The 25616-nt window shown below is 37.3% G+C and overlaps 1 protein-coding gene across 4 annotated transcripts in view; it reads left to right on the top strand.

Annotated features, from left to right (window-relative positions):
• GRM1 (glutamate metabotropic receptor 1) overlaps positions 1-25616 on the top strand; it is a 413465-nt gene that overhangs the window by 369209 nt on the left and 18640 nt on the right. For all 4 annotated transcript variants that reach the window (XM_082730357.1, XM_082730358.1, XM_082730360.1 and 1 more), the window contains exon 7: positions 2362-3292. In XM_082730357.1, coding sequence (XP_082586483.1) covers positions 2362-3292 — 931 coding nt within the window. The remainder of the gene's footprint in view (positions 1-2361; positions 3293-25616) is intronic.

Raw genomic sequence — 25616 nt, 5'->3', positions numbered from 1 at the left:
ATTTTAGCTAATGTGGGACATTGGTTCTTTAAATGACACTTCTGTTTAGTATCTATAGGTTTCCTTTTGTACAGGTTCCAGGTCATAGAGAATAGAGGCCCCTTTAGTTGTTTAACCTAAAGATCCACAATAATACTGATTTCTAGCATATTTACTTTTTAAGTCTCTCCAGAAACATCTAGTCACATATTGGATATTTTCTAAGTCAGTAATTTTACATTTTAACATTTTCTTCTCTTTGGTTCCCCTAATTCAAGTCTGAGCCCACTTACAGAAAGAGAAGGTATAGTTTTTCTTGTCAGGTGTTGAGTCTACCTCAGAATTATTTGAAGATGTCATAAAGTCTATGTTTTATCTTTATTTAGTTTATAATTTTGCATCTTTGTTTAAAGAAAAGCTTTCAAAATTGTCTTATGTAATGCATTTTGTGTTTTTTACACTTTACACCACTAGGTTATTTAAATCTTCTCTTTTCTAATCTGCTGCTTTTATTCCATGAAGCTAACAATTAATTAAATTAATTGGTGCATATCTGTAGTATAGGACTATAAGTGTCTAATAAAAATCCTGAATTCTACAGAAAATATTTTGCTTGTATCTCTGACGTTTAGGAAAATTATTAATTATAGCTCTTAATTTGGCTCTAGACCAGGGTTTTAATTCAACTTCCACAGATCTAACTTGTGTTCTAAAAATATAAAATGTGGCATTCTTTTCTAATGAAAACTCTAAGGACAGACTAGCTCATTTACAAAACCAGGTAAAGTTGCATAGAAAAAAAGAATGAAAAGAAGGCTAGCTTTCAGAATATAAAGGCCTTGACAAAGACTATATTGGAATTTGAATTTTATTTAGCAAGCCCAATATGCCAATTAAAAAAAAGCTTAGTATTGACTATTCAATATTTTATCTCATTTATCTCTTAAATATTTTAAGTCATTGAATATGTTCTATCAAAAGCCCCCTGTAATAGTTCCTGTTATTCTAAATTATGTGTCTAGCTAATCTCTTTTCTAAACTTTTTCAAGGAAATGAGAAGATTTAGGATTAAAATGTGACTTTTTAGGGGAAGCAGAAGTTCTCCCAGGAAGATTGAGACTTTGAATAGATAAACCTCTGACACAAGAGAAAGGGGCCACTGTGATCAGTCAAGACTGTATGCTTGTGAATGGCTGGAGCTCATTTATTGCCTTGAGTCTGTTCCTACTTGGGTGATTATCAGAAGAAAGGGTTGACACTGACTGACTGGCTTATAGAAATCATGTTCGTTGAAGGGAGCTGTTGTTGATTGAACAGGAGTAAAAGGTTCTGATGGTTTCTGTTCCCATGGCTGTAGAACAATGAGTCTTTTTATTAAAGTCAGGGATATATTTTTATTCTCACAATTTGGGAAAGACTGGCCCCAGACCAAACACAAGTATCTCCGATGGGGTTGTCTCCAGGACTGGACAAATTTCTCTCTCTCCATAAAATACAAAACAGTCTTTATTCTCTGAGGGAAAAGATGAGCCAACTATTTAGGAACATCTCTCCTTTTAAGAGATGGGTGACAGGGGCATTCATCCTTCCTTGGTATATCTAGTAGAAGCTGATAACACAAGTGCCCCCAGATGCCACAGATGGATCATACATAACTCAAGGGGTGAGACAAAGCAAGTAACATGTAATAAATAGGGAAAATGCAGATTCTTCTAAAGAATTCATATAAAATATATGAATAAAACACTCTGTTGACCAAAATAGTACTTGTCTATGAGTTAGACTTACCTCTGGACAATAGCTATGTGGAAATAAAAATTTTGTTAGTGTATTTCTTACTAACTTATTCTGTCACATCATCACTAATTTAACCTTCCCAGGAAACAGTTTAGTTTCCTTTTTCTCTTTTTTTGAAAGTGTAGAACGAAGTTCCACCCACAGAGTGGCACCCATTTATAAAGCTGGTGTTGGGAGAAAAGATTATTTTTGTAGGCTCAAGTGTGTCACATTAGTCTTGTGATGAGATCTGGTTTGGGAATACAATTGTCTTGACAAGATAATGGTATACATTTATTAGCGTAATAATGAGGCATTTCAAAAAATAATTAAAATAACACAAAATGTGGAAGATGTACACCTAGCTATGCCTCTGGTAACTAGTAAGCAGTGTTATTACTGATCAGCAGAAATCTTCGATTTTAAAACTTTTTTTCTTGGGGCTCCAGGGTGACCCAGTTGATTAAGCATCTGAATCTTGATCTCAGCTCAGGTCTTGATCTCAGGGTTGTGAGTTCAAGGCCCCCATTTGGCTCCATGCTGGGTATGAAGCCTACTTGAAAAGAAAAAGTTAAAAAAAAATTAAAACTATTTTTCTCATTACAGGCTGTGAACCTATTCCTGTGCGCTATCTTGAGTGGAGCAACATAGAATCCATTATAGCCATCGCCTTTTCCTGCCTGGGCATACTTGTTACCTTGTTTGTTACTCTCATCTTTGTGCTGTACCGGGACACACCAGTGGTAAAATCCTCCAGTCGGGAGCTCTGCTACATTATTCTAGCTGGCATCTTCCTTGGTTATGTGTGCCCTTTTACCCTCATTGCCAAGCCTACCACCACATCCTGCTACCTCCAGCGCCTTCTGGTTGGCCTCTCCTCTGCCATGTGCTATTCTGCTTTAGTGACCAAAACCAACAGAATTGCACGTATCCTAGCTGGCAGTAAGAAGAAAATCTGTACCCGGAAGCCCAGGTTCATGAGTGCCTGGGCCCAGGTGATCATCGCCTCAATCCTGATTAGTGTGCAGCTAACGCTGGTGGTAACCTTGATCATCATGGAGCCCCCCATGCCCATCCTGTCCTACCCAAGTATCAAGGAAGTCTACCTTATCTGCAATACCAGCAACCTGGGTGTGGTGGCCCCTCTGGGCTACAATGGACTCCTCATCATGAGCTGTACCTATTATGCCTTCAAGACCCGCAATGTGCCCGCCAACTTCAATGAGGCCAAATATATTGCCTTCACCATGTACACCACCTGCATCATCTGGCTGGCTTTTGTGCCCATTTACTTTGGGAGCAACTACAAGATCATTACCACCTGCTTTGCAGTGAGCCTCAGTGTAACAGTGGCCCTGGGGTGCATGTTCACTCCCAAGATGTACATCATTATTGCCAAGCCTGAGAGGAATGTCCGCAGTGCCTTCACCACCTCTGACGTAGTCCGCATGCATGTTGGCGATGGCAAGCTGCCCTGCCGCTCCAACACTTTCCTCAACATTTTCCGAAGAAAGAAGCCAGGGGCAGGGAATGCCAAGTGAGTTATCTGACCCAGCTTTACCTCCCCCTCTCTCTTTTCTCTTTACTTCTATTTGACTAACTATGTTCTTCCATTTCCCCAACAGTTTTCACTTCCTTTCTTACTCTTTTCTCCTTTTTTCCAAATTTCACATTCTCTGGCAGTAGGAATACTAAAGGTCTTCTTTGTTCTCATTCCCTTGAAAAAGCAAGGAGCATAAAGGTTGTTGTTGGGGTTGTTGTAGAAGTGACAACCTGCTGAGGATATTCTTATTCTTACCTAGAATCTTCAGTTTCTTTTCTAATACATTTTTCCTTTCACATGGGTCCCCTCCTTTATGGAATATCAACACTTCTCTGAGGTCTGGGTTTGAGATGCAAACTCTAATTCTAATCTCTAGTTTAGACTATGATTGAATAAAGTTTCTGAGTTATTTGTATCATTCACTAATCATTGGGATGGAAAGAAGGAAACTCAGCACCTGGGGAAATCCGACTATTTCATAATTTGAGTGCAACTAGCAACGAGTCTGCCCTGGAATGAGTTCCCTTGAGCAGCGATCCTTCCATGCCCCTCTTACTTACTGAGCATCAATGGGTGTTGTAATAAAGACGTTCCATAATGCTACACAAGAGTTGTGCTGCCTCTACTGCAAGGGTACAAGCAGAATGGTTTGTTGCTGAGCTATAAAGCACCAGAAGAAATAAGAAACTAGATAAGGTTGAAGAGCTCCAAACTGACACAGATACTTGAAATTCCAAAGATAGTTTAACCATCCAAAAAGTCCTCAATTTCCCCCATTAACACTGTTAATTTTTTTCTGAAACAACCTTTTAAAAGTGAAGACTTTTAATACAAATAATAATAACATATATGATTATTGTATATTTTTTCACCTACCTGAACAAGCCAGGAAGACAAGGGGCATAGGTCTTATTTTTCCTTCATTTTATAAGTGAGGAAACTCAGTCACTGTGAAGTTCTATGACTTGTGAATGTAATTCTATTTAGTTAGATATTATTTGCCTAGGTCTGAATTGGCATGAAATTTCTCATCTTACCTTATGTCAAAAAATGTACATGCCTTAAACCTCTGTGTTTTGTATCTTTACTTGTCAAGAGGTACCATGGGAATCTTTTCCAGAAATCATATCATTGGTTTGAGGATCTGATGAAGGAGTCTGTGGGAAAATATATATATATATATATATATATATATATATATATATATATTTTATTTTTAAGATTTTTTTTTATTTGTTTACTTGACAGAGAGGGAGATCACAAGTAGACAGAGAGGCAGGCAGAGAGAGAGGGGGAAGCAAGCTCCCCGCTGAGCAGAGAGCCCAATACGGGGCTCCATCCCAGAACCTGAGCTGAAGGCAGAGACTTAACCCACTGAGCTACCCAGGCACCCCCAAAATGTGTTTTTTAATCTATGAAATTATTATTATTTCAAGTAATAAATAGTAATTTTTCAGTGTTAAGGATTAAGATCATAATGCATGTTTGCTCATTGGTAGATCCATTTTAAGTCCTAAATAAAACACGGATAATAAAAGTTACATAGTCATTTTTTCCCTTGCCAGGCTTTTCATGCTAGCCAGCATGCCATCAGGAGCAGCCCCCTGGCAGGGACTCAACAGTAAGCATGAAGGCAAATGAACAGTGCCATGAAACGAGAAAAAAATAATAGACCATAGCCACAGAGTCCAGATGTAAAATGGCATCATAACAATTTCCATTAAGAGGGAAGGAGTGGGAAGAAACACAATGAGAAAGAGAACACTCTAAGCTGGACTGTTTGTAGATACTAACAGATTTCCTTTGTCCCATGTCATATGGCTTCATGAGGGATCCATTCTACCACCTACCATTATACAATCCGTGTTTCTGATTTTTCTGCCTTTATTATGGTTCTTCAGAAACTTTTATGTGATTTTTTGGATCATTGTTATTTCTGAAAGCTGTTCCAACCATTTGATGAAAGAAGATACCTATGTGATCATGGTATCTTTCTTGGTACCCAGGGATATGCATCTATGGAAGCTCTCCCAATGATTTTATGCACACTTGTGCATAGAACTCCATGAGCACCTGTCCTAGAGCAGTGACTGATGAATAGTATACCGTGCTTGCTGCCGGGATAAGCTGATGTGACTTTAACCGTTCTTATTAGCAACTCGCTTGCAGCCAGACATTGTTGTACATTCTGATCATCTTCTTGTAAATGGAACTTCTTTCCTTATAAGCCTGAGACTATACCTTTCACTATTATGAAGTTAGAAATCCATTTTATTTGGGATCCTGCTTTTAAGAGAGAAATCAGTTTGTTCTAAATTAGATTGGTTGTCTAGGAGGTGCTATTTAACCAATAGCTTGCTTATCTGTTAGCTATAATTTATCAACACTCTCAGAGTAATATGGTATACTTCTAATTAATAGCATGCAGGTTTCTTAATATGATCTGTAGCCTCTGCAGGATGTAGCACACAGCTGAGCCGACCCACAGAGTAGTTGAGGCTACAGCTCTATGGAACACAGCCACTTATTTATTTATTTTTCTGATTCATTCTTCTGTGGCTTCTCTTTTAACTCTCTATGAGACTATAATTTTAAAATAATAATAATCTCAGTGCCTTACCTTTTTTCTTTCTATCTTATGTGCTTCTGGTTTGTCTCCAAATTTACAAAAACCACAACAATCTAATATTTTTCTACAGCAACTAAAATCTAGCAGAGTTTTGCCAACTGTAGCAAAGGGTCTGAAAACTCTGGAGAGCATATCACCCGATGAGTTTATTACCATTCTGGATGTGTAATTCCTAGGTTTATGGTGCACTGAGGGTGTTCGGCAGTCTGCATATGTAGCTATAAACACAGAACAGCTGCTGTAATGAAGAGCTTCCAACTGATCTGTTTGAATATTATTGTGAAGAGTTGCAAGTCCGACTACATCCTCATAAGAGGCTGTTTCTGAGATACTTGGGAGGGATGACGTCGTGGGTCTGTTTTTGAAAAGTTTTTTGCAGTTTTAAAATTTAATTTACAACTAACCATGTGATACGACCAAAGGTCTGGACACTTCTTTTATATTTTCTGAAGTGTAATTTAAAAGGAGTTTAACCAATAAATTGTGTGTTCGGGTTACTTACAGTTAGATGCCTAATTAAGCAGAATCCTACTCTAGAAGGTTGATTGAATAGCATAATTGCCTTTGACAGCTCTAATTTCTTTAGCTGAAGTAACTCAATGTATTCTGATAGGAAAATATTTAAGCTTAACCTTATATAAAGATAGTGGTAAAATTCTTTTCTTGGCAATAGAGGGAATATAGAAATTCTCAGGCATTCATAATTAAATTATTTAGATCCAAATTATTTATCACTTCTCTTTAAGCAAAATGAGTTAACACTATGCAACCAAAAAGTTAAAATAATATGTAAATGACATGCTTTTTTTAAAAAATAGGTATATTAATGACTAAATGTCAAACTAACACTCCTATTTTCTGGGTAAATAACCTCAGTGAGTGCCAGTCTAACAGTACATGGAGCTGAAATGTGACAGTTCACCCCTTTTGCATGCAGGACTGAAAACAATTACAATCACAAAAAGGCATTAGATTCATGCAAAAAAGTAATTTTAAAATCTAGGTCCCTAGGGGCACCTGGGTGGCTCAGTAGGTTAAGCCACCAACCCTGAGTTTTGGCTCGGATCATTCATCCCAGGATCCTGAGATCGAGCCCTGCTCCTGTGCTCTATGCTCAACCTGGAATCTGCCCGAGATTCTTTCCCCCTACGTCTCCCTCCTCCTTTACTCCCCCACCTTCACCACTGCTCGCACTCTCTTTCAAATAAATAAAGCCTTTTAAAAAAGCATAGGTTCCTAAATAAATAGAATATTATTATGCTCTTGCAATTGTTTCTTACGCATTTGAATGTATGTTTCTACTGAGTGCAAAAGCTAAGTGACATACTGAATAGAATGATGCTCTGAGGAAATTTTTCTCTTGGTCTGCTAGAAACATTTTTGTCCACAAGTAGAGGTCACTAAGCCCGCAGCATTCATGATTATGCCCCGGGTATGCCTTTTAATTTGTCTTTCTTCCTTTGATTATGAAAGGAAATATGGTAAGGTGCCAACAGACATCACAATCAAATAGAAATAACTTGTTTGCTTTCATAGAAAGAACTCAGTCACTATTCTAATAAGCTTGTAAATGAGAAATTTGTCATTTTGAAATTATTTTTGCTGTAATCATACAATAAATGGCTTTAAAAGTATTATAGAAAAGTGACAGTATTGTAAATATTCCCTTGCTTTTAGAGTAAATATCAAAAGATTTTATCTAAGTACTTGTCATAGAATTTTACTACTTGAGAGTAATATTTACGGAGGATGAATTGTTTATTCATTCATTTATTAAATCAGTCATTGTTTCAAGAGTAAACTTAAAAGCACATACATACTTGATGTGGTGCTAGGTAATATTTAGGATAAAAGAAAGATATAAGAAGCAGGCACAGACTGTATCAGTCTTGTGATATGGTAAGGGAAACAAAAAATATAACTAACTATGCTGGATTAGGTGCCATAATACCACAGTATAACATTGTGGGTGTCAGGAAAGAAAGAGATTAGGTCCAGCTAATGGAGCAGTACCTGCTGAAGGATAGGACAAAATTTCTTTTCTTTTTTTTTTTTTAAAGATTTTATTTATTTATTTGACAGAGAGAGATCACAAGTAGCCTGAGAGGCAGGAAGAGAGAGAGAGGAGGAAGCAGGCTCTCTGCTCCGCAGAGATGCGGGGCTCAATCCCAGGACCCTGGGATCATGACCCGAGCTGAAGGCAGAGGCTTTAACCCACTGAGCCACCCAGGCACCCCAGGAAAAAACTTCTTGATGAAAGTGGCGTTTGAACTTGGCCTGAAAGGTTGTTTTCAACAGGAGAAAACATTTGCATGTCATGTAATGAAGCTTTAGAAATGTGAATGCATTTTCTGGCCACACTGTGGAATCTGATATGAATGAAGTACATGGAGAAGTATAGTGGTGGGCAAATTTGTCCTACAAAAAGAGGATAGATTATTGATAATAATTGATAATAATCAGTGTCTTAAGAAGGAACTTAGGTATTTTTTATATAAACTGCAAGGTACATTAAGGATTTTTGTGATTTTTATGGTCATGTGTAAGCTTTATGGGAAGAGATTGACTGCTGAAAGATTAATCAATAGAGTGTTACAGTACGCCAAATGACAGGTTAAGAATTTTAAAATAGAGCAGTGAAGTAAAAGTCCAACCCCAGGTATGAATATGAAACACTTTTCTGAGCTTGATACATTAGAGTTGGATTATTGGTTTGCAGAGAGGAATGAAGAAATAAAACCTAGAATACAACTCTCATGATTTGACCCTGTATGACTGGAAAAATACAGCTAGAAGGAAGGTGGAATACAGATGTAGAACTGGGGAGATGCTGATGAGTTGGGTTTCAGACTTAATCAATTGAAGATGCAGTAAAGGCATTCCAAATAGAGGCAGCCATAAGTTATTTAGAGATTTAAGTCAGGAGCTCAAAAGAAAGGTCTGAGCCAGAGCTCTAGATTTGAGGCTTAATTGTTAGAATGTTTAAAGTGGCCAAAAGTGTGGTTATGACTTAAGAAGAAAGTAGGAGGAAGAACATTAGGGAACACTTGCACTTGAGAAATAAGATATAAATAAGGAAAACCTAAAGGCAATAAACACAAGGGAATCAAAAAGAATGGGGGAAACAAGAGGACTGCAGTATCCTGGAAACCAAGGAGGAGACTGTGTCTTAGTTAGCTTGGGTTGCCATAGTAAAATCCCACAGACTGGATGCTTAAACAACAGACATTTATTTTCTCACAGTTCTGGAGTCCAGAATTCCCAGATCAGAATGCCAGCATGATTGGTTTCTGGTGAGATCTCTCATCTTGGGTTGCAGATGGCTGCCTTCTAGCTGTGTGCTCGTGTAACTTCTTGTCTGTGCAAGCATGGGGAGAGGGAGAGGAAGAGGGGAAGAGGAGGGAGAGAGAACTATATGGTCTCACTTTTTGTGAGAGCACCAATCCCAGATGAAGGCCCCACTCCGAGGACCTCCTGTAAACCTAATTACCTCCCAAAGTCTCCACATTCTAATAACATTACACCAGGGGTTAGAGCTCAATTTAGGAATTTGGGGGAACACAACCATTCAGTGTATAACAGACTGTTCCAAGAAGATCGAGCTTGGAATCCTTGGTTCCCCAAGGATGGAGACTCTATGGTTATCCTTGAGTGACTTCAGTGTTGTGATGTGGATAGAATTTCTATTAGAATAAGTTGAGTTTGGCATTAAGGGAACTTAAAATTCTAGATAGTATTTAAGGAGAGAGGAGTGATATAAGAGAGGAGAGATTTAAGCTTGTTTGTATCTAAGAAAAGAGGCATGTGTTTATGCTGAGCCACCTGACTCAGACCTGTGCCATTACAATACAGTCATTCGCTGTCAATTGACAACTCTGTGACCAATGAAGCATCAACTCTGAAGAACATGCTGATTATGTTTGATAATGGTTTTCACTTAACTACACGTGTGTTGCTTGACATTAAAAAATAAAAATAAAAATTGGGGCGCCTGGGTGGCTCAGTGGGTTAAGCTGCTGCCTTCGGCTCAGGTCATGATCTCAGGGTCCTGGGGTCGAGTCCCGCATCGGGCTCTCTGCTCAGCAGGGAGCCTGCTTCCTCCTCTCCTCTCTCTGCCTGCCTCTCTGCCTACTTGTGATCTCTCTCTGTCAAATAAATAAATAAATAATCTTAAAAAAATAAAATAAAAAATAAAAATAAAAATAAAAAATTAGGCTGGAAATTTATAGGAATTTTTTTAATATTTTATTTATTGACAGAGAGAGAGAGATCACAAGTAGGCAGAGAGGCAAGCAGAGAGAGAGGAGGAAGCAGGCTCTCTGCTGAGAAGAGAGCCTGATGCGGTGCTTGATCCCAGGACCCTGAGATCATGACCTGAGCCGAAGGCAAAGGCTTAACCCACTGAGCCACCCAGGCGCCCCAATTTATAAGAATTTTAATTAAAATCCAAAAATTAAAAAAGAAAGTAAGAAAATATAACCCTTGTTACTGATTTTATCAGACGTCTGGACTTACAGTGTAGGATTTGAGAAGGGACATATGAAGGAAAGTCTGGAAAGTACCACATGCTTTCCTGGAATGAGTGGGGGAGCTAGAGGATCCGTAGCTGAGAAGTAGCAGTTGTTTGTAGAAGAAAGAAGGATGTTGTGGATCCAGAGACAGACTCAGCTGGGGCTAACACAGGTACCTTTATTCTGCTGTGATTGAAAGGAGCTGGAAATCTTTGGATCTCTCCCTGACAGCTAGTCCTAGTGCTGGAGCCTGCCAGCATGAGGACATTTTATTGGGGGTAAAGACTTAATGCCCCCCACCAAAAAACCAAGCCAAAATGTTTTCACTTCCTGAAAGATAGAACATTGTGCCACCGGAAGCACATTAGCCATCATTTAGAATGAAAATAGAGAAGTCGGTATGTCTGTCACATGTGGAGAAGTTGCTGCTGTGAGGGACCAGCTGCAGAGGCCATGGGCTAGGTGTGGGGAAAGGACGCACAACAGGACAAAGGAGGGATGGACACAACTTGTCCCCCATCAGGTGCTGCAAATTTGCAGTCATCACTATTTTCTTATTTTTTTTTAATCTTTTTAATAATACACTCATTTTGCAAATAACACAGAAGTAGCTCCTTTTGAAACTTGTATTTTATGTTTTCAAGTTCTACACTGAGACCATAAGGTACAGATTATGTTGCAGCTTCAAAGAGAACATAGTTCCTTTTGAATATAGGTCACCTTTTACATTTCTTTCAGATTCAAATAAACTTACATGACTGATCCACATTCAAGCTCCCAAACATAATATTTTATCCTCATATGTTAACAGTACATAGTTTTCAAACTGAATTAAGAATATTCTTTTTTTTTTTAAGAAAAAAAGATTTATTTATTTTAGAGATAGAGAAAAAGAGAAGTGAGGGGCAGAGGGAGAGGAAGAGAAACTTGAGCAGACTGTGCTAAATGGAGAGACCAACCCAGGGTTTGATCTAATGATCCTGAGATCATGACCCTGAGACTATGACCTGAGCCAAAACGAAGAACTGGACACTTAACTGATTGTGCCACTGAAGGGCCCCTGAATTCAGAATATTCTATATGAATATCCAAGAGAGGTCTGTATAACACAATTGTGCAAAGAACCTAAGGCTTGAAAAGCTCAAGCCATTTTTATAAGAGAAAGAGTTGAGACTAAAATCATTGAGGATGTTTGTTTGGATAAAACCATCACTCTAATAGCTGTTTATGCCTGCAACTTCAATAATGTATTTATTCATTCATGTATTCAATAAAATGAATAAGACATGTAGACTGCCCTCAAGAAGTTCATAGTTTATTGATATAACACACCATTATAATAAATTTGAGTGAGTGGGAAGGACAGGAAATGATATAATGTGGTGATTCAGGTGAATGGTAAATTTAGAGCCAGAAATTTATTAGGTTATCTACCCCACTCTATGTAACAGTCACCTGTTAAAGAAACTATTGGAAGACCCATTGGAGACCTGCAGGCTGAACCTGACCATGGATATTCTCAGATCATGGGAACAGAGCCTATAGATTCACTAATTATAACTCGTAAGCTGCAAGTTATAGAAACCAACTTAAGTTAGCCTAAGCAAATTTATTTTCCATTCATATAAAATAAATGGGAAAATGTACCAAAAGAGCATTGTGCAGTGCCTAGCACATAGTCAAATCTCAATAGCTGTTACTAGTGACACTGAAATTTTGAAAATAGGGGATGATGTATGAGAATTTATATACTAGCATAACTCTGCATTACACTATCCTATAAAGAGAGTTTTGAAAACTGGCAGTGTGCATCACCATTATCATTAGTTCATGGCATCTATGCTATGTAGAATGGAAGGGCATGTATCTGCTGAAAGTGGGGACATGCAGGTGTGACTTAGCATGAGATGTGTGTGGGGAAGGACACCCTGTTTGACATGGTTTGGCAACCTGTCCATACTTGGCCATAGCTAAAGAAAGATGAGGTCATTTGCATTCCATCTGTTAGTGTTCAGTGTAAAGTGTTACCTACTCTAAAGGGAAGCAGGCCATGTGAGCAACGTGTTTGTAAAGCTAATTCAAGAGCAAAAAATATTAACAGCTTGCAGAATGAAGAACATAAGAAGAAGAAAGTACCAGTGGATTTGTAAGCTTCAGCTCATGAGAAGAGACCCTTAGGCTCCTTAATTAGAACTCTCTGGCTACAAATTATAGGAGCCAACTTAAGCTAGTCTGAGTGGAAAGGGTTGGACTATTTACAGAAAGAATATAAGGACTACTTTCAAGTATCCCATGGTAACAAGATTTGGAATGCTTCTGGGACACATGGGGTTTGGGCTCCTGAGGAGAAAGCTCTCAGGGTCACCTCCTGTCTCCTCCCTGCCTGCCTCCTTCATCTTCTCCTCATAAATCTGCCTTCTTCATGTCATGGGCCCTCATGGTCCATCCAAAAACAACCATCCCTATGCTCCTGAGTTTACACGCAGTATTTATAGATCCAGCTACCCAAAGAGACCGCTTTCATTCTCTCTACCCATGTTGCTCTACATAACACAGAAACTGACTGGCTAAGCCTGTCTCATGTGTCTACCTCAGTTTAAGGAGGTGAAGGACAATCATCTATCTGTATCATAAGTGATTATTCCAAATTCTAGTAGCTATGCCAATGGAGGGGAAAGAAAATGTCATAGCTCTGACACAGCATTTATTATAAAGGTATGCACTATAGAAACAAACAAATTAAACAACAACAACAACAAAAAAACAAACCCCTGTCTTTACTACTTTTATAAAGAATCCTGACTATAAGATGCTTCTCAGTTGCCTAAAGATGATCAAAAAGGAGGGGGAAAGGTGTTTTATTTTGTTAAAGGAAAATAGGTCATTGGGACATTGTCTTCTGAATGAATTAAAATATGTATAAGGGGGCGCCTGGGTGGCTCAGTGGGTTAAAGCCTCTGCCTTCAGCTCAGGTCATGATCTCAGGGTCTTGGGATTGAGCCCCACATCAGGCTCTCTGCTCAGCGGGGACCCTGCTTCCCTTCCTCTCTCTGCCTGCCTCTCTGCCTACTTGTGATCTCTCTCTCTGTGTCAAATAAATAAATAAAATATTTAAAAATAAATAAATAAAAATAAAATAAAATACATATAAATTAAAGGCCAACAATAAAATATTGCTTATTATTAACATTGGTTATAGAATAGAAGAAGAAAATTATATGACTATAATTTGATTTTGTTTCAAAAGGGTAAACGAGAACTCCTATAATTTAAGACACCTTAAGGATACCTTCTATGCAAATTTTTTTTTCAATATAAATGAGGAGTCCACTGCTAATAAAATTAAGACAAGTCCTAGTGATTCTGCTAAACATGTTGAAAATCAACCCTGTAAAAGAAATCAATAAGAAATATTTTCCTGGGACGCCTGGGTGGCTCAGTTGGTTAAGCATCTGCCTTCGGCTCAGGTCATGATCCCAGGGTCCTGGGATAAATAAAGTCCCTCATCGGCCTCCTTGCTTGACAGGGAGCCTGCTTCCCCCTCTCCCTCTGCTGCTTGCCCTGCTTGTGCTCTCTCTGACAAATAAATAAATAAGATCTTTTAAAAAAGAGAAATATTTTCCTTTCCCTGATTTTTCCAGCTATAAAAATGTATAGTTAGTTTGCTCCTAGTAAGTTCTCTCAAACATTGTGGGAATTAATATCATTTTCCATTTTGCACTGCTTATGTTACCTGGATTAGATGACTATGGGAGGGGGAGTGGGAAAGATTAACCAAGAAAAAAAAATTAAGACATACATGATCAAAAGTAAATAAATAAATAAAATTTAAAAAAAAGAAAAAAAAAGACATACGTGATCAAAGTATAATAGAAGGATTTATGACCAGAGGGCAGGGGTAGCAGTGAAGAAACGGAAGGATGGATCTATGTCACTAGCCAGCTCCGTGACTTTAGCCATTGATTCTGTCAGTGTCTTATTGCAAATTTTAGTATTTCAAGCAATTTTAGTTAAGTTTTCATAATTCAGTCCTTTGCTTAAAAAAAAATATGGAGGGCTTACTACTTTACAAACTGTGGACAATTTACCGGTGAAAAAATATTGAATGATCTATAATCCCACAGAATTTTGAATTGAGAAGAGGACACCAGCAAGAGCCCTGACAACAATGTGGCAGTGTAGTCCTAGGACAGAAAGGATGGATAGCATGTTCAGGAGACATAACAGAAGGGGCCTCCAGTGTAGACCATGGATGGAGTCAGGCAGGGATCTAAGATAGCTAAGAATAATGGCTGCCATTAGCTAGACCAAGCAGTGGGTTAAGGTTGGGGAAGGTACAGGGAAAATGTTTAAGGCAGAGAAAGATGTAGAGGCAAGAGATACTGTAGCATAGTTGGGGGCGGGTGGGGGGCAGGATGGGGGTGTTTCCAATAGGGCTGACAGTAACTCTTCTTACAAAAAATATTTAGCTCTGAATGTTTAAAGTCAAAAGTTACTCCAGAGCTGATCCTAGTATAAAATCACTTTTGCTCTGATAGTATGGTTTCAAGACTTGATACATACCTTTTAAGTTTGGTAAAAGAACCACTAATGACTCATTCACTCAACAGATGATTTTTCAAGTGCCTAGTATGTGCCTAGTACTGGAACAGTGCAGGAAATAGAGTGGTGAGCAAAACAGATCCAGCCCCTGCCTTTATGGAGGTGAAAATCTAGCCAGGAAACCAGACATGGAACAGGTAAATACAAGTGTAGTTAGTGTTTTTAAGACTAAATACAAAGAGTTATGGAGTGTCATTAGAGGGATCTAACCAGTCGCAGTGCAGGGAGCCTGGCCATGTTCCAGGAAGCAGCATTATTTAAATAAGACTTCTGAAGCAGAGAAGGGGTTAGCTAGGGATGGCAGGAGGGGACTAATGGAGTAGAACAGTCAAGGAATCAGAATGTAAAGGCACTGTGCAGAAAAAATACTCAAGGCTAAAGGAAATGAAGCAATTCCAGGAGGCCCGCAGACAAGAAAGAATGAAAAGTATGATGAGAAGAAACTGGACCAGTCAGCTATGACCAGATAGGGTCTAGTTTGAGGGCTTTGGAGCTTGGATCTTACCATCTGAACCATGAAAATCCACTAAGGTCATCCGGCCATCCGTGAGCTACGAGTTTTATAATTGGCACTCCAGCCTCAGCACGGAGGAGTGCTGGGGACCAAGATTCAAGACCCTGGACTTGGGGAGTAGGCTCCAGGTGGGAGACTATAGTGGCCTGACCCAGGGCTTGGGCAGGTGGTGGTGAAAAGAGAGATCTCAGATAAATAATTAATAAATAAGGCAAAAAGTGAGGTTGCTCACAAAATTCCCTTTTAAGACCTATAAAATAAACAGAGATATGCAGTCACCTCAGGATGGTTTGGCTCCAAAGCCTATAACATTTAACTGTTACCAGACTAAATGTGTTAGCACATCTATACCATGATTGATCTATAAGAGTGGGGGTTGATCAGACATTAAAGCAAAGAAGAACAGTCACTAAAACAAACATTAGAAATGGTCATAGACCTCTGTGATGTGGAGATGGGTGAAGGCGCTGAAGACCCATGGGCTCTTTGAAAATTTAAGTCCCAACGACAAGAGGATCCCTAGAATTAATAGAGTGAAATAAGCTGTCTTAGCTCAATGCTATCAAATGTTTAATTATTAAAGTGTGTAAGGCTGTTCTCAGCCTTTCTGATCCAGAAGTTCATAACTCATATGTTATTTACTACACATATGTATTTCCTTTATTCTACAGGAAGAATCCTAGTTTCCAAGGAAACAGGAGATGGTAAGATTGAAATGTCTCAGAGGTAGATAATTATGTTATTCCACAGTAGCCATTCAAGTGTCTTAGGATAACTACTAATACTACCACAACCAATTAATTACTCAAAAAAATGTTAAATATGGTAGTTCACATCTGATCTTCTCATCCTTCCCTTTTAAACTAATTTTACTGTATCTACATTATCTGAGTATATAGTCATTACATACTATATGTTCTCCCCTTTTTTTTTTACTTTTAATTTTTTATTTTTTATAAACATATATTTTTATCCCCAGGGGTACAGGTCTGTGAATCACCAGGTTTACACACTTCACAGCACTCACCAAAGCACATACCCTCCCCAATGTCCATAATCCCACCCCCTTCTCCCCAACCCCCTCCCCCCAGCAACCCTCAGTTTGTTTTGTGAGATTAAGAGTTACTTATGGTTTGTCTCCCTCCCAATCCCATCTTGTTTCATTGATTCTTCTCGTACCCACTTAAGCCCCCATGTTGCTATGCAGCCATCAAAAGAAATGTTCTCCCTTTTAACCTTCATTTAATTTTAGTCCTACAATAAAGGATGGGTTTTTTGTTTATTTTTAAAATTTTTATTTTTTTATTTGACAGAGAGAGATCACAAGTAGGCAGAGAGGCAGGCAGAGAGAGAGGGGGAAGCAGGCTCCGCCTGAGCAGAGAGCCCGATGTGGGGCTCGATCCCAGGATCCTGAGATCATGACCTGAGCTGAAGACAGAGGCTTAACCCATTGACCCACCCAGGCGCCCCAAGGATGGGTTTAATACTTAACTTCCAGTCTTCATGATGATGTCTTCCTAGTTATTTTGGTAGTCTGAAGCCCATAAACTTAGCCCAGAATAGATTTTTTGGGGATTTAATCACAGGAACAATAGTCACTCAGTTTTTGCTTCTTGAAAACAGTTCATCTACAGCCTTTATGTCAAATATTGGTTTTGCTGGCTATAAAATTTAGGGAGCACATTTTGTTTTCAATTTGCCTTTCTAGTTACAGCTAACATAGAGATCTATTGCCCCAAATTCTGATGATTATCTATTTTCCCTTATAAAACACCTGCAAGTTTTTTCCTAGACATCCAAAATAAAATATTTCCATTTCCTATGAAGTCTGCTTGTTTTACTAGAACATGTCTTCATATTGGTTTTCCTCTGTCAGTACTTTCAATGTGTAGTTACAGGTCTTTTTTTTACAATTTCAGGAAAATTTTCTTGAGCTATATATAATCTTCAGTATTCATTTCCTTGCTTTTTTTTCCCTTCAAACATTTCTAATATCTGTATATTGAAACTTTTTTGGCCAACTTCAATATGTACATTTTCTTTCTAATCTTTTTTATTCTTTCATTTTGTATTCTTTTTTATTGAAGCATAGTTACATAATTATATCACTATTCATAGATTTTTTTTAAAGATTTTATTTATTTATCTGTTAGAGAGAGAGAGCATGTGAGCACAGGCAGACAGAGTGGTAGGCAGAGGCAGAGGGAGAAGCAGGCTCCCTGCTGAGCAAGGAGCCTGATGAGGGACTCGATCCCAGGACGCTGGGATCATGACCTGAGCCAAAGGCAGCCGCTTAACCAACTGAGCCATCCAGGCATCCCAACTATGTGTAGATTTTAATGGCAGTTTGATTAACTTAGAAAATTTCATGATATACCCCATTAACGCATCTGCAGTCAAAATAAAAAGCATTGTCTTCACCATAGAAGTTTCCCTCATTCTTTTCTAATCTCTTCCACTTTCCATTCAGAGACAACCACTACTGTGATTTCAATCCCCATAGATTAATTTGCCTGTTCTTGAATTTCAAAATATTGAAATCATATAGTAGATTTCTCTTATATCGCCATTCCTCATGTTGTGTGAAAGACATTGGTCCACATTCTTGCATGGATCAACAGTTTATTCCTTTTAATTGCTGATTAATATTATGTTGTATAAATATACTAAAATTTGTTTCATCTAATGTGCTAATGGGCATTTAGTTTGTTTCCAACTCTCACTATCATACATAGAGCTACAATCAACATATATATACTAGTTTTTATGAACATATATTTTCATTCTTCGTACGTATATGCCTAGAATTGGAATTGCTGGATGATAAGGCAGCTGCATATTTAATTTACAAGAAACTGCCAAAGAGATTTTGCCATTTCATACTCCTACAAAGAGTGTATGAGATCCATTTGGTGTTGATAATATTTCACATTTTAGTCATTCTAATGAGTACGTCATAGAATTTAATTATAGTTTCAAATTGCATTTTCCTGATGACTAATGACCTCAAAATTCTTTTCATGTACTTTTTGATCATTTATATGTCCTCTTTTATGAAATATCTATCCAAATTCTTGCCTATTTTTTACTGGGTCATTTGTATTTTAGTATTTATTTTTAGGGCTTCTTTTTATAATCTGGATATGAGATTTTGCCAGATACATGTATTATAGTATTTTCTCAATCTGTGACTTGACTTTTCATTTTCTTAGTGGTATCTTTTGATGAGCAGAAGTTTTTAATTTTAATGAAGTTCAATTTATCATTTCTTTTATGGTTAGTGCTTTTTGTGTTCAGTTTAAAAAATTTTGCCTACTCTAGGTCCTCAGAATTTTCTTCTAGGACCTTTATAATTTATAATTCATAATTAGGACCTTTATAATTTTGACTTTTACATTTAGTACTGTAATACTTTTAAAATACATGGTGTAAGGAATAGGTCAAGGTTCTTTTAACTTTTTTAAAATAGAAATTGTTTTGCCAGCTTAATTTTTTTAAATTTATTTTTTTATTAATTAATTTATTTTCAGAAAAACAGTATTCATTATATTTTCACCACACCCAGTGCTCCATGCAATCCGTGCCCTCTATAATACCCACCACCTGGTACCCCAACCTCCCACCGCCCCCCCCGCCACTTCAAACCCCTCAGATTGTTTTTCAGAGTCCATAGTCTCTCATGATTCACCTCCCCTTCCAATTTACCCCAACTCCCTTCTCCTCTCTAACACCCCTTGTCCTCCATGATATTTGTTATGCTCCACAAATAAGTGAAACCATATGATAATTGACTCTCTCTGCTTGACTTATTTCACTCAGCATAATCTCTTCCAGTCCCGTCCATGTTGCTACAAAAGTTGGGTATTTGTCCTTTCTGATGGGGGCATAATACTCCATAGTGTATATAGACCACATCTTCCTTATCCATTCATCCGTTAAAGGGCATCTTGGTTCTTTCCATAGTTTGGCGACCGTGATCATTGCTGCTATAAACATTGGGGTACAGATGGCCCTTCTTTTCACTTCATCTGTATCTTTGGGGTAAATACCCAGGAGTGCAATTGCAGGGTCATAGGGAAGTTCTATTTTTAATTTCTTGAGGAATCTCCACACTGTTCTCCAAAGAGACTGCACCAACTTGCATTCCCACCAGCAGTGGAAGAGGGTTGCCCTTTCTCCACATCCTCTCCAACACATGTTGTTTCCTGTCTTGTTAATTTTGGCCATTCTAACTGGTATAAAGTGATATCTTAATGTGGTTTTAATTTGAATCTCCCTGAGGGCTAGTGATGATGAACATTTTTTCATGTGTCTGCTAGCCATTTGTATGTCTTGATTGGAGAAGTGTCTGTTCATATCTTCTGCCCAGCTTAATTTTTGAAAAGACTTTCCTTCCCTCATTAAATGACATTGGTGTTTTAGTCCCAGTTATGGACTCTCTATTCTGTTCTATTGATATATTTGCCTATCTTTACGAAAATACCACACTGTTTTCTATTCCTAAATCTTATATTGTCTTAAAATTAAGTAATATAACTACTCCAGCATTATTACTGTTTTGGCCATTCTGGGTCTGGACATCATTACCATTACTCAAAATTTCATCATTGTACATGACATTACATCCAGGGTTTTTCATAATTTAGCTTTATCAGGTTGGGGATACTCCTATATACCCTCGGTTTGCTGAGAAATCTATCATAAACTGGAATTGAATTTTGTCAAAATCTTTTTATCTGCATCAGTTGAAATATCCGATTTTTTTTCTACTTTACTCTGTTAACATGGGGGAGTAAACTGAATTATTATTGAATACTAATCCATTCCTGGATTTTCTAAAATAAATTCTCCTTGGTTCTCTTCTATATTGGTTAGCCGAAATAGAGTCTACCTTGTCTGACACTGGTGTAGCTAATAGCTTTTAGTTTTGGTTAATGTTTGCTTGTTATACATTTTCCATCCTTTGTTTTTCAGCTTTTTTGTTCCTTATGTTTAAAGAATATCTCTCATAAGCTGCACATGGTTAGATTTAGATTTTGTCTCTTAATCATTTTGATAATACTTATATTTGAATTAGAATATTTAGCTAACTTCAGTTGGCCTAATTGCTGGCATAATCATATTTATATCTACTTAATTTCTGCTTGTCTCGGTGGAATGATTACTTCCATTTATGTTTATTCTCCTTTTGTTTTTCTCTTCTTTCTTACCTTCTTTAGATTAATACAGCATTTTAATACTCAATTTTCCCATCTACTAATTTGTTAGCTTAACATTTTTTTAATTATTCTTTTTATGGTTACCCTAGAGAGTAAAATAAGGATTTCCTGACTTTTGTAATCTTAAATAAATTAGTAGTTTAACACTTCCCAAACAAAGCCAGGATCTTAAAATACTTTAATTGCATTTGCTTTGTGTCAACTTTTGTGCTTTTCTGTTGTGCATTTTAATTCTGCACACATTTTACATCTCATATTACATGACTATTACTTTTTTGCACAATCGATACATGCTGGTATATTCCTGATATGTACACCCTTCGGTGATTTACTGAGATGATTTGAGTGTGTATTTTAGTTTTGTAAAGTTTATTCTGCTTCAGCTGGCACATCCTTTTACTAGGGTACAGCTCTCCAGGGGTCCTGTGGGTCCCCACTCTTTCCATAGGCTCCACATTATTTAAATGCCTTTAACTTCAAATGTGATTCCTCAGTGCTGTGAGACTTCCAGAAACTTCATTCTGATTTCCTGCAGCTTTCTACTTAGCTTTGTATCCTGTGCTTTGTGCAGCCTGAGATTTGTACAGTTTTCATGAGGGAACCTCCTAAGTGTTAGTCTCTTTGTGTGTGTGTGTGTGTGTGTGTGTGAGAGAGAGAGAGAGAGAGAGAGAGAGAGAGATTGAGACCTCCTTCCAGAATCTTGGCTCCTCAAGTTTTTGTTGCCTTGGAAGACTTGAAATCAGTTTTTATGTCTATAGGCCTATGCATTTATAAGGTTTTTCTTGCTGCTTTCCCTCTTTGTTAAGATCCTCTGCCTGCATGCTCAGTCTGTTTTTCCTGAACCAAGAATCATCAAGTGTTCCCAGAGCAAAATAGTTTGAAGATTATCCACTTACTTTTCTGAAGTTCTCTTCTTTCTGACTTGGATTTCTGACTTGGTACGTTGGATTCTGGTTGCCATGACAGTTTTCAATGTCTGTAAATGAGTTTTAAAAATATTGAATCTGCTTTTTCTAGTTGTTCTCAGTGAGAGAGTTGTTTTACCCCAAGGTATTACATATTAGCTGGAAGCCAATGTCCTCTTATACCAATTTTAGTATCTCCCCCTCTCATTTTTTCAGTAAGCTACAATATCATTATAATTGCTTTTAGGGCTATGGGGACTATACATCTAATACAAGGAAATCACAAGATAATTGCTATTTGATTCTTTTTCAGGTTTGATGGGTGGTGACATGAAGATATTAATGCCTCTGCTTAAAGAGAAAGGGTAGCATAAAATAAACTTTAATAGAAACTTACCTAATACTGTGAATGCCATAGACAAGAATATCAGAAGCCTCACACAATTCTAGATTTAAGTGACCTAAGTCCTTTTTGTTATCATTACTTCAATTTTAAGCTTCTTACCAAAGTAATTATTTCTTTTTTTTTTTTTTCAATTTTTTAAATATTTTGTCAAGGGGTAGGCAAATAGTTGACTGACAATCCTGGTCTTTTTAGCAAATCAAATATATAACAAGAATTCATCATTTTTTTAAAAAGATTTATTTATTTATTTTAGAGAGTGGGGAAAGACAAAGGGAGAGAGAATCTTAAGCAGACTCTGTGCTAAGCAATGAGAGCAATTCAGGGCTTAATTTCACCCTGAGATCACTCACAACCCTGAGCTATAATCAATAGTCAGATGCTTAACTGACTGTACCAGGCGGGTGCCCCAAGGAGTCATCATTTTTAATTGATCAAAATTAAACTGAACTTGAAATTATGATTAATGAATCACAAGTTATTTATTATTTGAGAGAGAGAGAGAGCATAAGCAGGAGGGGCAGTGGGAGAGGGAGGGAGAGAGAGAGAGAATTTCAAGCACACTTCTCAATGAGTGTGGAGCCCTTCTTGGGACTCAATCTCATGACCCTGAGATCATGACCTGAGCTGAAATCAAGAATCAGATGCTCAACTGACTGAGCCACCCAGGCACCCCCATGAATCACAAGTTATGATGAGTTATCAGCAACTATTTTCTGTTTTCTAAACACCTGCATTAATTTGCCATGATCACTTAATTTCTATGCCATATATAACATGTTTGGCAAACGTGATTTTTTCATATTTTATTTAGATATTTGTCAAATGCTAGAGATACAAGAAACTTAACATGATTCATGTTCAAATTGAGATAAGCACATATGTAAAAGTACAAAATATACAAAAACTTTATGGATTCTATGATTTAGGTCAATTTAGGTAACTGAGACCCCCCCCATCTGTATTCACAGAGATACATAAAATTAATGGTTTGTATCACTGTGGACTATAATTAACTTCATAAGAAGAGTCTTCAGTTAAATGAATATTAGTTCTGAGAGAAATTTGAGATAATCTAGTTTTCCAATTTTTAACTGATATTTCCCCCCCCCCCCGTTTTTTTTAAATTCAGGTATAAGTGACATATAAACTATTAGTTTTAAGTGTACCATATAATGATTTGATATTTGGGCACATTGTGAAATGATCACCATAATAAGTCTAGTTAGCATCTATCACCACACAAAGTCACAAAAGTTGTGTGTGTGCTTCTTTTTGTTTTTTTGTTTTTGTTTTTGTCATGGGATAGGAACTTTTGATTTATTCTCTTGGCAACTTTAAATTACACATTACAATATTATACTGGTTTTCATAAAGGTATTAGTTTGAATTTCCAAATTCTATACTTTTTATTTGATATTGTTCTTTAGTAGCTCATATTTTAATATGTATTTGTAGAGTTTTTATTTCAACCCTTTTTTTCAGCAAAAGAAATTATATTCACAGATCCTAGGCAATGCCATAGTTTATTGGGGTAAAGCTATGAGGAGAAGGAATTTTACTCCCAAATTATATTATTATAAACTTTTTTAGAATAATATTTATTTATTGTGCTTATTTTTCATATTTAAAAAAGTGATAAATATTTATTGTAGTCAATTGGGAAAATATAGGAAAGCACAAATTATCTATAATTCTATGAATACACAGAAGTAAAACCACGATTACCATTTTTTTGGTATATCCTCATTTTTACGCACACATATAAATACATACATGTTATTTTTACTTATTATTTGTAAACTTGATTTTCAGTGGGGATTTTATGACATTCAATATTTAATATTAAAATTAATTTAGGAATTAGTTATAAAAACAATTAGCGTTTTTGATATTCCTGAAACTACCAAAGTGATGAAGAAATTCAGAAGTATTTCTGGTTTATTTTCCTATTAGGATTATTTCTCCATTCTGTTTTGGTTTTTTCAGTCATTCATTCATTTACTCTAAGTGGGTGCCCATATGTATTTTCACGTCCTCCACCAAAGTCCCTGGTTATGCATTTTGTCATAAGATGACTTTTAAATCACTCCCTTCATTCTTAAAAGTGATCATTCTTTGCATGAGAGATTATATGGTTTCCTTTTATTTCCAAAAGTTGGGGCAGGAAAAAAGGGAGATAAGAAGCACACAATGGTAAACCTGATATAGAATCTGCCCTTCAGAAACTATGGCCTATCAAATGTAGGAGATAAGAATTAACATCAATAACTTATATAATACAAAGTGAAAAGGATCACGGGGGAGATGCAAAGAAATAATATACATTGTAATGTGTTCAAAAACTTGATAAATATGTTTGAATGCTAAAGGAAATATGTACAAAATCTTGTGAAGAGTAAAGAAATTTCAGGAATGTATATAAAAGAACAAAAACTTTTTTTTATCAGGGAGTTACTGAAGTGATAAGGAGAGTGAGACTAGAATACCAGAGAGAGGAGAACCAAGAAGTGAACCAGTGATCTGCAGCTGCTTTTCTCAGGGAGCATCTGCCAACTCCAGGCCGCACTGAGGGAATAGTATCCAGGCATGACCCAAGCTGAGTATCCAGTCATGGCCCAAGCAGAGTCAGTGGAGGGAGGAGAGAAAGCAGAAGAGATGCTGTGGCCATCAGACTGAAGTGCTAAGAAGAGAGAGAGAGAGAGAGAGGCTTCAACACATGTCTAGCTTCTCTCTCAAAACATTTGCAATTGCCTGCAATTGAGCAGATCAGAAGGGTTAAAAGATAAACTAAACACTTCTGACATAGAGTGGTATTTTCATGGAGTCTTTCAATAAAGGAGACAGACCCACCTTTGGGGGGAATAAAAAAACAGAAATGCCTTTAGCAACCACTTGATGCTGGACTGACAAAATTGGAGACTCAGAGGCACTCAGTCTTAGGGTCAGGGCTCCCCATCATTTGCCTAATTTTGAAGTTGTGTGGGTCAGGAAGCCAAAAATCTAAGCTGAAAATCGTTGAAAAGCTGGCCAGAAGCTCCCATAGCCTCTTAATGCTGAGGTGATAAACACCCACCAGATGAGGTGTACTAGTGCACAGTCAGATGCTCTGTTGAAAGTCCTGAAGGGATATACCATAGAGTAGACCAGTTCCTGTCCCAATTATAAAATAACTTTGACTCAGCTCAGTTCTGGATTAGATTAAGATAATCTGTCCTCTTCTGCTTAACAGATAAGGTGGTAAAGCAACTCTAGCACAGATAATACCATCTACCATGTACTGCCTCTACAGAATCTTATTTTATATGTGTATGTGTGCTTTTGAATGTGTGTGTGTGTGTGTGTGTGTGTGTGTGTGTGTGTGCTTTATGTGTTTAAGTGTGAAGGTATCATAGGTTTAGGCATGGAAAAGTTCAGATAATATTACAAAAAGTCAAGGGAAACAATTAGACAATGGAAGCAGAGCCACAGGTGATACACTGATCGCTGTTGGAGGGTGTTAGAAAACCAAATCATTATTCTGAACATTTCTAAA

This window comes from Mustela nivalis, assembly GCF_964662115.1.
Source record: "Mustela nivalis genome assembly, chromosome: 5".
NCBI lineage: Eukaryota > Metazoa > Chordata > Mammalia > Carnivora > Mustelidae > Mustela > Mustela nivalis.
The sequence above is the reverse complement of the archived record's forward strand: the minus strand, read 5'-3'. Positions and strand labels throughout refer to the sequence as shown.